Below are 15,857 nucleotides of genomic sequence, written 5' to 3'. Positions count from 1 at the left end.
CTAATATCTCCTTGATCACACAGGCAGATTCTGACCAAGTATTCCTCTGTATTTCTGAAATGGATTGTTGATATGACAAGGGAAAACATCCTATGTTTTGATACAGAAGTTAGCTGCCATCTAAACTGCTTCTCCCTGTCTCCCCACCAGAATCAGCCTGTGCAGGGAGACAGATGCATGGTGCTCTCCTGGGTACAGGCAGAGTGTGGAGAATGGTGGAGCTTCTTTGTGCTTTTTTGCACCATCACAGGCTGAGAACTCTGACAAGAAATTCAGCTTTGCCAGTCCTGAGGACTGAAGATGCTGCACATCCTTCCCGTGTCCTGTAGATAGGGCAGCATGGGAACAAAGTCAACAGAGCATTCTGTTCCACCGTATTCTACGTATGAGCTAGTCTTGTGCTTGCAAGTCTAATGGGAGAAACTATTCCACTATCAGCACCACAGTTAACAGTTACTTTGTGGACTCGCTGGAAACTGAGAAGCAAAGGGAGCTGTCCTGTCCCTCTAAATGTCTGTATTTTCTCATTTTTGCCGCATCTTGTTTTCTGTCTTTTAAATAATTTACAAATTTTGCATCAATAGAGCTCTGTGAAAGGTTTGTTTGCTGTATAGTAGTATTTCCCCAGCTTTTCAGTTTGACACCTACAAGACAGTTTGTAACACTTTAAAGTTACTGATAATTTCACTTTTCCAACTAATATATTGGAAGTGGGGTGATACATCATAGAATGGATAAGTAATACGTGGTGTAGCCTGAAGCTCTCAATAGCCAGGGTTTTTTTTCCATGTTTGAGTAAGATGAAATTTGCTGGCTCTTGGAACACTGGAATGTTAGGGTGCTTTCACCTATGAGGGCCCAATGTTTTGCTTTTATTCATGACATACTTTTCTTGGACTGACCCCATTGCCATAACTGATACTAATTCCATCATAAGATGCTTTTCCATCCAGGTAACTGTGGCAGAAGAGAATGCTGAATGGTTGCTCCAAATATTTTTAGAAATTATGTCAGTAAGACCTAATTTTGAATGAGTGTTCAAAAAAAGTATTTGTGCAGGAATCATAGATTACTTTATCCTTCTAGGATTTGCTGTTTGGCTTTTGTTTGTGGTTTTTGTTGTTGGTTGGTTGGTTTTATTTTTTTTAAAGTCTGGGTTGATGCCTAAGTTTTAGTCCTACTTCTGTTATTTAAGTTCCTAAGACTTCAGTGAATTCAGCAAGAAAAATCAATTACCCTGCAGCCATATTACCATGGTCTCTGATCTTGTCAGCTCTCATAAGCTAAACAATTTAAAGTTATTTCATCAGTAGGATGCAAGAATAGAAAGAACAAAAATAAAAATAACTCATAGGTCTTTCCTATATCAAACAGGAGACACTAACAGTGGCCATAATTTCTAGCAGCTCTTTTTACACAGCCAACTTTTCATGTTTATCTTTGCATCATTTTTATTTATTAGATTTAAATTTCACATGAGTTATGAACATGAGGTACACCTCCTGTTTTCAAGGATCCTCTCATTTCTTTGTGAGAATGGCCTCTGATCAAAGCAGACCACATTAAATTATAGACAGCATTTTAGGAAGCTTCTTAAGTCTGTTCTCTCTTTCTATGTGTATGATTTTTTTAGTCACTCTTTCCCATTATGAAACAATCCGCTTATATTGCTGAACTCCTTGTTAACCTGTGGCCTTGCGGCGGTACTTGCATCCTGGAAACTTTTTATTAATCTGTGGTGGTTTTGAAAAAGTTTTCTACAGAATGGAAGTGTCATGCTTTGTCTTGTATTTCACTTATACAGACTAGAAACCCACTAGTAACCTTGTTTTTAATCTCACTTTTGGTGAAGAGATAAATAATTATAGATCTAATATACATTACATAGTAGTACTAATTTTACTGATGGTTAACAAAATGCTCAACAAGTGAAGAGCCCCATGACTGGAAAATGTTATCATATAGAAGAAGACAGCTCTAGATAGTTCATTATTGATAATTGGGTAGCCTGCAGCTAGCTTATTCTCAGTCCAGTTTGGGCATCCTATTAGTGAATGAGCTAATGAAAAATGACTGCTTGACATTCCAAAGAGCTTTCCCTCATCAGCATTCAGCATTCCAAACCGTAGTATGAGAAGGGAAGAAAACAAACAGAAAACAAAGATAGCAGATAAAAGAGAACTGTTAAAAAAAAAATAAATCACAATCACAAAATGAAAAATCCACAACAACCCAGAAAAAAACCCTTGCTCTGGAACGCATTCATGCGTCTCTTTCTTTTGTCCAAATCACTCTAAGTACAGTAATTGGCATACACAGTCTTTGGAGCAGTCATTTGTTTGGTATGCTTGCAGATGTTTGCACTAGCCAAATAAAGCTTATAATTGACTGTATCTGCTCGTTAGACGCAATTGGTATTGGCGAGAAATTGCAGGAAAATTATCCAGTGGCATGAATTCTCTTCCTATTGTAAATGGCAAATGAAGACTCTATTATAATTACACTTCTGTGAGTATCCTCTGTTGGCTAAAAATAGATGGAAAAATATTTTAGGACTATGTGATATTCATGGTCACACCCATACTGTGAAAAAAAGTGCAAGATATTGTGGTTTAATTGTGGCCCTTGTAGCCACAAAGAAAACCAGTATTAAGGGCACCTATGCATATTTTTTCACTGAAAAAAACTTTCAAGACAACAATACTCTCAGGGCAGCTTGTTGCTGTTTGTGCCTCAAGTGGTCTGCTTGCACTGCAGTGAACTCAAAGTATATTCTAAAAAAAAATATAAATTGTTTAGTCTTCATACTCTTTTTCCATTCTGCTCACAAATCCTGCTACTACTATATCTATTTCTCGACAACTGGAAAAACAATATGCAGAAAATTCTGAGATTCCTAAGTTATTCTTTCTACGACCATGTTTACCTTAGCAGGAAGTGTGGCCCCAACAGAAATGGATTTGTAAAGTCAAGAAGCCGTCGGTCCTGTGCTCCTGACACCCATACTCTGTGTATTTCTGGACCGTACTTCATGATAATTCTAGTCAGGCATTGAACTCCCATTAGCTGGTGGGTATTAGAAGCACTTCCTAAATTTCTCTTCCAATTTAGTTTCACATGAAAGGAATACTGTTTGTTGGCTCCAAGACAGCTCCATGATTTGAACCAAAGGATGGTAAATGGGGATGACTGAGACATTCACCTCAAAAAAGGCTCTGAACAGACAGCCACCACTAAACAAGCTATGGGCTTTCACCTCACAAGTTTACATGATGCGTACTTATGAGAAACGATGACATTAGTGGCACAGGTACTGTGTGGGCATCCTGTCTGAGAAAGTGGGGTGTGCTGTATGTCAGATATGCTTCTGCTGTCTGGTTTGTGCATGCACAGAAGAGTTCTGGTTCACTGCACCTCAACTATCTGCTTGAGAGTTTAGTCTAGTCTTAGGGCCTCCTTTAACAAAAGATCAAGACATGACCTCCAGATTAAAGAGACTATTCTGGTCTATGCTTTCTTGACTTTTATTCGTCTTCTACCAATTCAGGTTCTTCAGATGGGTGGGATGGTATCCCTTTTGACTCTCTCTACTAGCTTCCATTCCATTCCATTCCATTCCATTCCATTCCATTCCATTCCATTCCATTCCATTCCATTCCATTCCATTCCCAGCTACCTTGTTTTGGTGCCTTTTGAAAATGTAAAAAACTGCATGGTGTTAAGAAGAATTGTAAATCACAAATGCAAGTTCTTGATTTAAAGAATAGAAGCTTAAAGGCAGGACACCTGTGAGGGAGGAGCCCATGCTAGAGAAGTTTTGCTGGCAGGACATTTGGCCCCATGGGAGACCCAGGCTGGAGCGGTCTGTTCCTGAAAGACTGCACCCTATGGAAATGACCCACACTGGAGCAGTTCCTGAAAAACTACAGCCCATGGCAAGGACCCATGTTGGAGAAGTTTCTGAAGGACTGTCTCTGTGAGTGGGGCCCCACTCTGGAGCAGGAGAAGAGTGTGGGGAGAAAGGAGTGGAAGAGACAACACGTGATGGACTGAGTGCAAACCCCATTCCCTGTCAGTCTGTGCTGCTGGCAGGGAGAAGGTAGAGAAAATAGAAGTGAAGTTGAGTGCAGGAAGAAGGGAGGGGTTGGGGGAAGATGTTTTAAGATTTGTTTTTTATTTCTCATAATCCTACTCTGATTTGATTGGTAGTAAATTAAATTAATTTCCCCAAATCTATTTTACCTGTAACAGTAACAGTAACCCTGTCCTTATCTTGCCCCACAAGCCTTTTGTCGTATTTTTTTTCTCCCTGCGTCCAGTTGAAGACAGGGAGTCACAGAGCAGCTTTGGTGGGCACCTGGCATCCTGCCAGGGTCAACCCACTACAACAGCACAAGTCCACTATCCACTATCCATGGATTTCCCACTATCTTACACCTTTTTCATCTCAACCATAACTTGTGTAAGTGGCAAGTATTGACTAACAAGGGAGTCGCGTACCTACTGAGAGCAGAAGGCTTCAGATATTCAAAACCTTCACATTCCTTGAATGTTAGTATGGATAATCAGTAGACAGTAATTATTGATCACTTCGAATGACATACATCTGTCTGCTGGTTTACACACTGTGTTGATGAAAATCATGTGTTGATGAAAACATCACAGCATGAAAATAATCAAAAAGGTTACTATGTAATACTGCTTATTTTTCCATAAAATTATTATATTTACTTACAACTGGGCCAGGTGGGCCCTGTGGGCCTTCCCCTCCTTTCAGACCAGCTGGACCCTAAAAAATGAGAAAAAAGTTCAAGAGTTGTTTTTGCAACACATGTAACAGGAAGAATGTAAAAATCCAACCCCCCAAAAAATGAATAAATTCCTTTTTGCTTATATAGCCAATGATATTTAACAATGTTGAATGGCCGATGTCTGTTCTCCTATTGCATTCATTTTTAAGCACACTAGAAGGCTCCATGAAATAAGAATTAGTGCATTGTTTCTAGTGTTTCCAAACATCACATCAATTGTTCTAGTGCTTGTATCATACCTGAGCACCTGGAAGGCCTCTCTCTCCAGGGAAACCACGAAGACCAGCTGGTCCATCTTTCCCAGGAATGCCTTGAGGGCCTGGGTCACCCTTAGAAACATATTACATATTGATTTAAAAAAATGTTCAGAATGTTTATGTTAGTCATTAAATGAGTGATGAAAATGAAATACCAGGTCCTAGTTATAGAAATGACCAAAACCAATTATGCCCCTACCTACTCACCCACTAATTCTGTTAAGATTTTCAGTACAATAGTCTATAAATATGGTTGAATTTATAACAAGCTTTGACAAAATACAGTATTAGTTATAGAATACAAATAGTGAAAAATACAGCGAGCCACAGAAACATTTAAAGATACATTCATTACAAATTTACAGTGCCTATTTAAAATTGAAGACTGAATATAATTACATAGTACCAGATAAGCAATATTTTTCTTATGCCCCAGTGGTGGCTAAAAAGTAAGCAAAGAGTTAAATTTGGTCAGTGAAATTCTGCCTTGTAGCCAGTACTACACATCCTATTTTAAATGCCAACGTACAATTTTCCACCTTGGTGTGAAAATGTCATTACTATGTATTTCCATAGTGAATAGTAGTATGTATAAACTGGTTTTTAAATTTTTATTACACATTATTTATTACAAATACTAATGATTGGCTCAAGAGCATTCTAAGAGCAGACACAACTCAGTCTTTCGGTCTTCAGAATCCTTCTGACTGAAATGTGCCAATCATGATTTTATATTGTATGTTCTAATATTACTTCGCATGTTCTGCATGATGATTTGAAAGGTAATTTCTCTGTCCTTTCCAATGTGCTCCCCAAGGCCACATCATACCTTAGCACCTTCTTTTCCTGCAGCACCTGGGAGGCCTTGTTCACCTGGTGGACCAGGAGGACCTGGATGACCTCTTTCACCAATTGGGCCAGTCTCACCAGTAGGACCCTAAGCACAAAAGCAAAACAGTCACCTCAAGGTATTTATTGTCTTGGGGGATGGTGGAGTGGGGAGGAGCAAATTCTTAATATCCAGCTGCTACGAGTATGTTACAAAACAATATTACCATTGGTTAGCATACATTCCTCACCTTCCCTCTAGGCAAAGTTGACTTAGAAAATATCATTGTCCTATAAAATAAATGTTGCATTGCATTCTGCCTGCAGACATGTCTGTACAGCTTCCAAAGAGTGAAATGCTGACCTTGCTCCTTAAGCAATGAAGCTTTAAAACACGGCGTATATCCATGTATGGGAAGAGGTTACAAAAAGAACACGGAAGGGGAATCCATGTACTGTGCTTGCCTTGAAACACTGTTTGTACTGTTGTTTTTCTGAATATTATGAATGGGAAGGTAGGAGAGTTGAAAGATACATCTTAGGATTCACTAGCAGAAAAATTTCACTGAGAGAATTACCTAAAAAAGCTCATGCAATCTAAATGCTTCATTTTATTGCAAATATTGAAGATCAGATCAAATGAACCTTTGTTAGCAAATCTCTCCATAATCTAAAAGTGACTGAAATTTGGCCTCTGACAAGAAAGTCCCATGTTGTATGCTGCTTTCAAAACTGTTTCATGGTAGAGAACTCTGCCTTTCTGACTTCTGTAAACCACCGACTTCATGATCGCATGCAGAAAACACACAAAAATGGAAGTGGAAAGGTAACCCAAACATTTGCATATTTTGTGGAATCACTGATGATTACTAAGTACACGTTTCTAAAATTGTTATGCAAAATTTGTTACAAAAGTTAATATAACCATCAATATGGTCCTTCCAATACAACAAATGCAGTTGCCTTAGCCATAATATATCCATTAAACATTGATCTTATGAAGTTAATGATGAAATTAAATTATGTACCTGAGGCCCAACAACACCACCAGGACCAGGAGGACCAGTTTTTCCTTGAAAACCCTGTGAAATAATTATAGAATACTATGTTACCCAGGAGAAGACATAGAAGAGCAAAATTCATATCTGTGCTGAAGAGTAGAAAGAGAAATTCCATGTCAGACATTCCTTCTCTTCAGGAAATAAAGACAAGAAATTATTTTTTCCTGTGTATACTTAGAAGTGAAATACTGATTAATCTGTCTTATCTCAATCAGTTCAAGTCTCTTTCAGGTGGTGCAGCAGTAAAAAATCCAGTCAATTTTACAGATCTCTCTAGATGAACTTGATTAGGTGAGTTTGAATGCATAACTGACGCAGCTAAAAGACAGCTGAAACTACATTTTTACATATATACATTATGAATCATAAAGCCAGGCATACAAATGCTTTTTAAAGAAATAGACAGATGGTGGATTAAGTTGGAGGGGCATTAAAGGGGAGGTTAGACAGAAAGAAAATGAAAAGAAAGAGAGATCCATGGAAGATGAATGTTACATAAAGATGATAAAAAAGCAGCAGGAGTGCCACAAAAAGAATGAAGAAAATGAGAAATTGATACGATGACAAAAAATGGGAAGCAGAGAGTAGAAAGCAAACGTTTTGGGGGCGGTTTTCAGAACACTGGCAAATTTTACAGAATTTTCATAATCAGTGGCTCCACACTTCCATCCAAAATTAGTCAATAAGCTGGATGACATCTCACTTTATAGCAGCACTGTTTAATGTATATTTCATATGTGATAAGTTATTTATTTCAAATATTGGAAGTTTGTTGCTGCATAAAGTTAGGAGAGTGCATTCACTGCTGTATCACATCTGGGGTTTCACACAGTATCCCCTGTCCAAGAGCCTGTATCTGCCTCCTACTCTGCCCACCTGTGTGAAAACAAAGGTGTCATCTGGCCCGTCTTTCCTACGAATTTGGGCCCTGCTCAGCATTTCTTTGGGCACAGTCTCACTGACATTTGCCCCATTTCATCAGATCCGGACTGAGCTTTTTTTACCTTCCTCAATCTGATTATCTTCTTGCTACCAAACAGATGTTATCATAGGTCAGTGTGGCCCATAACTATTTAGGTACTCTGTCTCAGACCTCTGAAATGATCCAGATTAAAAACAAATACAAAAGTTCCCCTTTGCTCTAATCACTGAAAATCAGAACTGCTATAGATGGAATAATTCTTGTATCCCTTCCCTTACACAGTCAAAGCTTCTTCTGAAGCCTATAGTAAGGAAAGACAAAGGCTTGTTGAATATTACCCATTTCCTGAAAGTACCTTGGGAAGACCTGCTACTCTCAGAGATGTGTTGATACTTTGCAGTATATTCAACGATTTTTGATGCTAATGAAATTGATACTTCTAAGGAGCAACTAGCTTAATATTTGTTTTCAGTATCTAATTTATTCCTACATATATATTCAAAATTATAATTATATTACTGTTCCTATGTCTAGAATTTCAGTAAACAATGGCAGTTCTTCAAAGTCCATATGCCTTACTGTGGAAAAAAGCTGTAGCCTTTTCTCCACTAAAACCTACCTCAGTTGCTGTCAACATATGCTTATTATTCCATAAGCAAGCTGCGGAGTGCAATCTGGGAATCTGGCTCTCTAATTTGTTAAGCTTGAGTATGTCTCTTAGCCTAATTCCCTAATTACTGTAATGCCCACATGCACCACTGAACTTTAATGAGATATACGCCTACATAAGAGACAGAATTCTTAAGACCCTGATTTACCAGCAAGCACAATGAAGGTTTTCTTTTAAAAATCTGAAATGGAAATGTTCACACACACACACAAACAAAAAAAAAAAAAAAAAAAGTCAACAAGTCTGCTTTTTGGTTTTTTTTAAAAAAATTGTTTTTCTACAAAAACATATAAGTGAGAAAACATGGGGAGGGGAAATATTTTTAAAATTGTTCTGGCCCAACTATATCTGTACACAGGGCAGAAAACAATGCTAATGAAAAGCTGCATTTGCTCCTAAGTTACTACAGTTTTATATGAGTCTAACCAAGCTAAAGCCGAAGGATATACAAAATTACAGAACCATAGTCTTGACTGAACCCAGAGGGACCTGCTCCAAACATCACACAGTAGCAGAGTCCATAGTTTCATTGTATTTGCATCTTTCATTTCTAGTCACGAGTGAAATCACGAAATCATAGAATGTTTGAGGTTGGAAGGGACCTCTGGAGGTCATTTGGTCCAACTGCCCTGTGGAAGCAGGGCCACTGAGACCTGGTTGCCCCAGAATATGTCCAGATGGCTTTTGAATATCTCCAAGGACGGAGACACTGCAACCTCTCTGGATAATCCATTCCAGTGCTTCATCACGTTCAGTGAAAAACTGATTCCTGATGTTCAGATGGAGCCTCCTGTGTTTCAGTTTATGCCCATTGCCTCTTGTCCTGTCACTGGGCACAAGTGAAAACAGCCTGGTTCCATCTTCTTTATACTCTGTCTTCAGGTATTTATATACTTTGGTGAGATTTGAGCTGTGTCTTCTCTTCTCTAGGCTAAACAGTCCCAGCTCTGTAAGTGTTTACCCACAGTAGAGATGCTCTGGCCCCTTAATCATCTTAGTGGCCCCTTTGCTGGTCTCTCTCCAGTAGCTCTCTCTCTTGTACTGATGAATCCAGAACTGGACACAAAACTGTCAGCCTCACCAGGGCTGGACAGAAGGGAAAGATCACCATACTCTAGCCCAGGGCACTCTTAGTATTCATCACTGTAATGGTACATAACTGGCTTATGTTCAAATAAATAAAGGGGAAATAGTAACTGTGCTTTTTCTTATCAGACTAAGGAACAATTTTGAGCTTCCTGCATTCTAAAGAATGATTCAAATTCATTCTTATGGTATACAGGACTAGTCTCCGAATCATGGCAAAGAAAAAGAACAAAGTATTTGTAACATTTCTCTCACACACAAAGAAGCCACTGTCATTGAAAAGCATTACAATGCTACAGTATTAGCAGAAGAAAATACAGAAAATACAGTTTTTCAGAATAATGTGTTATTCCAATGTCTGTGCTCCCCCTTCCAGCAATGGAAGTGACTCAGCAGTCACTAATAGATTTCCAGTGAAGTTGGAACCCAAACCACATTCTACATGCTGAGAAAATTTACCTCTAAATTCATTTATGGCTTTCTCTAGCTCTGAAAAATCTGAGTAAGAATTTTACTTTATTTCAGTGGGATATGAGTAAGGCTTCTGCACTACAAAAGTAGAGAGTTTTTAAAAATAATTCCATTGAAACTGTTAAATGTTGGGTTTTTTTCATTTTGCTGCCAGAACTTACTCATTGTGATTCTTAGGGGGATTACATAGGCTATAGTTTCAAATTTAGGGTTTTTTTCACAGGTTGAATAATTCCTGATCCTACTTTCCAAATGTGCTGGCTTTTTCCATTAATAGAACTTTTTATTATGTTATTATTTATGTTACATAGCATTCAGTAAGAAAAGAACCAAACAGTAATTGCCTGACAAACCTTAAATTCTTAAAACTGAGATCTGAGTGTTAATTTATTTTAATTCTCTTGACTGTTTAAGCTCATTGTGGTGTTACTAATGGGGCATAGCAAAGAATAACCTCATTCTTACAGCATGGAAACTCATGCCTAACCTACCAGCCATAAGAAAACTAGTTATATTACCTCTTAGTACCAGCCTTTCCCTCTTTTCTCTGTTGTCTCTGTTTCTTTAGTTTTGATTACAAAATCATGACCTTCGGAAGTTTACAACACTAACACAGTAAAGTGCATTTACTTACAGTCTCACCCCGCTGTCCAGGGTGCCCAGGCAAGCCGTCTTTACCAGGTGGGCCCTGAAATTATACCATACATCAATCAAAACATTTCTTACCATCCTTAATTCTGAAAAGAAAGGGTGCAATTAGCTGTAAGAATCTCTGATCTGTTTGGTTTTTTCTAGACTTGTCTTCAGTACAGCTTAAGTGTTTCTGTATCAGATAACTATGATTTTAATAATATGTTTTCATTGTGTCCTCCCTGATCTGTGTTAGCAATTGCTTGGAGAGGAACTGTTAGGTTGTCAGATGCATGCATGTTCAAAATGGAATTTTGTAAATTCAGAAATCATGGAAAGTCCCAACACTTCCCTTCTATTTTTCTTTGCTTAATGACTCAGTTAACACAAAACGAAGCATTTGTATTTGATGTATTGTATATGCATTTGGTGTATTTGATGAAATTTCAGTTTTTGACATTGGAAATAAAAATAACAAATGCATGAGTGAAAAAAGTGGTGGTTTGATGCATTTGTACTTGCTCCACATGAGAAGAAAGACACGGGAAAAGCAGTACAACTAGTTCAGGCTGCAGCTCAAATGTGCTATTACTTCTATACATTTCTGCTACTAATTAATGTTTCCTTCCTCCGCATTTTTTCCTTAACAAATTAATTTTTAAAAGAAAACATGCACCAGCAAAGTAATATTTTGCCTAAACTCAGTCTATCACTTGGATATTGGCATCAACATACTAGAAGATTTGTAGTTTAGTATATTATGCTGAATGTCATATGAGCTGCAGCAATGACCATTTTGAATGTGTGAGCTCTTCTCTCAGCCTTAAAGCTCAATAAGCATGTTTGTAATCTACACATAAACCATCCTATAAGTAAATCTTCAACTAATCATTTCAGAAACATTGTATAAAAAATAACATTCATTTTTTTTTTGCACACACTTAAGTATAAAGATACTTACTGGAGGTCCCTTTGGTCCTGGGAATCCAACAGGTCCCTGAGGCCCTTGTGGTCCCTAGTATAAAGGCAACCAAACAAGTAAAGTTTTACTCTAGCTGCCATGAGATTGGATTGAAAAATTTGCTTCAATTACAAAAGATACGAACTTCAGTTATAAAATACACTAACTCCGTAGATAAAGACTGGTTACAAGTATAAAGCCTCATTCCACTGCCACGAGTACTGGTAGCAACAATGCACATGCACAGACAACGAAGAGGATTTCCCAAAATCAATACTGCCTGTGCAGGAATAGAGCAAGCAAAAGGAAAAACTACTTATATAAAATACATCTGCATCTGACCCCTTAAACTGTGCATACACAACTGTAAGAAACATTGTTTACTATGCTGCATAAAACATGGAATTAATTAATAGTCTAGAGGTCTTTTTAACTTCCAGTCCAACATTCGTATTTGGCAGTTCTTACACTATGACAATATTTCAAGCCAGTACAACAGTACAAGCTTCCAAATAGAGTAAGTTTTCCAGAGTTGCCAGGGACTAAATACAACATTCTTGACATCATTTGAGTTAGTGTGTTGTGTATGTATGTGTACAACTGTATACATGTACATGTGTACTTAAATGTATGTCCACATACATCTCAACTCATACATATTTACAAATAGTACTAGCTTACATGACTGTTCCCAAAGTTGTCACCAAAAAAAATGGAGGCTGACTTTTAAAATTTATTGCTGATATGCTGAAAGGGACTATGTCAGTTTACTAAAATAATTTTTCCTGATTAGTTTTTAGTGTGCCAAGTCAAAAAGTAGCAAACTGAAAACCTTTATTTATTCTACATGGTCCCACAGCAGAGCCATGCATTCTAGTCTTACAGTGCAAGACTTTATTCTGTTCTACTTGGTACATGATGTGTAGTTTTGCTAAGAAATCTTCTGTCAAAATATATTAGGAATGTTGGTTTGAAGCAAGAGACTTGAAGCAGGAAGCCACATCTCCCCAATTATGCTACGCTTTTGCTTCTCTGATAAAGCGCCAACTGCTTCTGAGTTCCATAAGCCTCATTCATTAGAGCCAAGGTCACTTCCAGAGCACGGCTGCCTCCTGTGGAAGGCAAAGCAGTGGAAGAGGATCCCTTGGGCCCAGCCTGGAGAACTTGCCCTTAAGTGAATATTATTCCAGGACACACCTTGATTATACTGTGATACTAAATCTGAGTCAACTAAGAGGTGCTAGGCAAAGGAAGAAATCCTTGTGATCTTACTGCACTATCTGTCAGTTTATATTTTCTCTTCCAAAACAGGTGTAAAGTTGTTTCTGAAACCCCCATAACACACAAATATGTTCCATAAGAGAGTTTGTGGCTTTTTTTCTCATTCTGCTGTCTCTGTGAACAAATGACCTTTCCTCATTGCTTCTGGTTATAAAATAAAGCATAAAGTTTACAAAAAATCTGAGCAGTTTTATAGAGGAAAGCTAGTATATAAATTATATACATTATAAATATATATTGTATATAAAATATATGAAAGAAATTGGCTCCTCTCAGGAACTAGGTTATAAGAGCACAACTTAAAGTTTTAATGTTAGTTGCACCTTCTTTCTCATAAATTCCCACTGTACTTTGATCCTTACATCTTGAGGCTTTTTAAGGAAAGATTTGCGTATTTTTTTATTTACAATATGTCTTGTAGATTTCAAGCCACTGGACTGACAGATTATGTGAGAATAAGCACTAGAATACTAACAGCATGTTGTCAAAATTACATTTGCTTTTTTGTAACTAAATTTCATTTTAACAATAGCTACAGAAGACAGATTATTTAACATTCACATGTCTGGTACCTGAAATAAACTCAGCAGAGTAGAAACGACAGTTTTATTTTTTGGCTGACATTCACTCCTATTGGGAAGCAAATAGATATCTCACACTTATATGACACCAGTGATATGAGATGTGGTGCTCTGTGATTCTTCATCTCTTTGCTCTAATCAGTTTCTCTCCAGGGATGCCTTCATCCTGGATTAATCTGCTCACTGTTTCTAGTCCCCCTACAGCTTCTCTTCCTCATAACCACTTTGAACTGTCAGCAAACTCCTTCATGAGGGTCTGTCATTCACATTCTGATAGTCTGCCTCTGATGTTCCTCCTCAGTGTAAAATAATGTAGAGTTTCTTTCTTGGACTATGCCTAGTTCTCTACATCCAACATCCTAGTTAAACTCATTCCTCTCTTGAATCACAGCTTCCTGCCCCTGTGTTTCTTACATGCTGCATCATTCCCATTTCATCCAAACTTTCCACTTATTTCTGCTGTCCATGTTTCAATTGGTACCTTGTCTTTTACCTGATGTAGAGGTACTTTCAACTTCCTACTGCAGCCTCCCTTGGAGTGTTGCCTTTCATATGTACTGGCTACAGTCTAGTCCTCAGGTCCTCAACTTTCCTTCTGTTCTATCCTACTTTCCCTCCTTACTGCAAGAACCACCATCCTGCTCCACAAAGGAGTCTCTTGGACAGCTAAGCAATATTCTGCTTCAGGAATGAAAGAGCTAACATGATGAGTATGAAGGGTTTTTAGTACACTAAAACTTTTGTCTTCAGTGTACTTGGTATTCATTTTTTTGTGGCATATGCTTGAATGGCTTTCTGTTAAAAGGAAAGGTATTATTTTCTTAGGCAGAAACATGAGACATTAGCTGTGCTAGCTTGTGCATTCCTGTACATGTATACAGCAGACACATGTTTAATACTCTACTTAAAACTACTAAGGATAAACCAAACAAAATGAACCTTAATTGCTTTCTGCAGACACATAAACTGAAAAATTGAGATTTCTATGTTACCTTGCTCTTGTTATCATTGGTTTTATGGATGTCCTTATCTACAGCAATCAACTCAATCAAACCCTGTTGTCTGATCCTACAGCCTTTTTCCTTTTTTAGTTTGCTTAGTCATTCTAACAGAAACAGTTGCTGTTGTTTTTCCAGTATTGTTACACAAAGTGTACATGTATTCAGCAAAGAAATACTGTGACAAGGTGATATTATGGAGCCGGGGAAAATGCACAAGGAGTTCCCTCCTGAAGAGTTAGACTCCTGGGGATCACTGGGACTTGGGATTGGGTGCTGGGAAAGGATTTATAGATCTTCTACATGATAAAGGTTAGCAGTTTAATGAAAAATTACTATGAAAGAAAAATTTCTTAACCTTTGCAAAAATACTTGGGCAGAGAGCACATCCACTTAAACTATCTCAGTTATTTTTCAAGTTCTGCTATTACAAATCTGACTTACTAATATTGTTTTTCTATATTTTCTCTATACAGCTGTGTATTGATTGGTAAGGCAATAGCAAGCAGAAAAAATTATTTTAGCAAGCACAATAGGATTTCTCAAGCATGCAGAGAGTGGGTTGAAGGGAATTCTTGGCTGAACAAAAAAACAAATTAGCTGCTTCAACAAAGAAGTTCTGGAGGTGGCTTGAATGATCTATAAATCCAATAGACAAGCAGTAATCTGCAGTAGATGGGGCATTTGTAAGAGTATAAGCTGGTAAGTACAACTTTAATTTGCATGGATATATACAAAGTGCACTGATATAATACAAAGTGTATTTGCATTCTCTGTGTCCTATATATACAAAACTGAGCTACAGATGGAAGAAGCTTCAAGTAGACTTCAGCTGCTCCATTCATAACTTTACGAAAAGCATCATTGGAATCCAGGTTTTGTTAGTTCTGGTTGAGGAATGGTCAAGACATGGGAGGGAGAGCTAAAAATAAAACAACCCTCTCATCCTGAAATCATACTCCTACATAATGGGAAAAACAACATATATATAAATAGCTTTCACATACCCTTTCACCTGGTGGGCCAGGAGGACCATCATTGCCTGCAGTACCCTAGAATGGAAAGACAATATCTTCAAAGATTAGACCTTCATTTTATTTAAAAGCAGCCTGCAACCAATCTGTACAGTGTGCTCGAGAATTACCTTTGGACCTGGTTTGCCAGTGGGACCTCTGGGACCTCTTGAGCCTCTTGGACCCTGTCAATTTAACACACATGTACTTGATGATGATTATTGGATACCATAATCTAATAAAAAGAGTTCTTCACAGTACAGTGGAGGCAATTAATTCAGGAAAGC

The 15,857-nt window shown here is 37.8% G+C and overlaps 1 protein-coding gene across 7 annotated transcripts in view; it reads right to left on the bottom strand.

Moving 5' to 3' along the window:
- Positions 1-15,857, bottom strand: part of COL11A1 (collagen type XI alpha 1 chain) — a 147,463-nt gene that overhangs the window by 43,585 nt on the left and 88,021 nt on the right. For all 7 annotated transcript variants that reach the window (XM_065841764.2, XM_071810354.1, XM_071810355.1 and 4 more), the window contains 8 exons: positions 15,702-15,755; positions 15,565-15,609; positions 11,698-11,751; positions 10,741-10,794; positions 6,925-6,978; positions 5,898-6,005; positions 5,051-5,140; positions 4,736-4,789 (listed from right to left, as the gene is read on the bottom strand). In XM_065841764.2, the coding sequence (XP_065697836.2) occupies positions 4,736-4,789; positions 5,051-5,140; positions 5,898-6,005; positions 6,925-6,978; positions 10,741-10,794; positions 11,698-11,751; positions 15,565-15,609; positions 15,702-15,755 (513 nt within the window). The remainder of the gene's footprint in view (positions 1-4,735; positions 4,790-5,050; positions 5,141-5,897; positions 6,006-6,924; positions 6,979-10,740; positions 10,795-11,697; positions 11,752-15,564; positions 15,610-15,701; positions 15,756-15,857) is intronic.

The sequence above is a fragment of the Patagioenas fasciata genome, chromosome 6, assembly GCF_037038585.1.
Source record: "Patagioenas fasciata isolate bPatFas1 chromosome 6, bPatFas1.hap1, whole genome shotgun sequence".
NCBI lineage: Eukaryota > Metazoa > Chordata > Aves > Columbiformes > Columbidae > Patagioenas > Patagioenas fasciata.
Note: the sequence above shows the minus strand (reverse complement) of the source record. Positions and strands in the feature narration are given on the sequence as shown.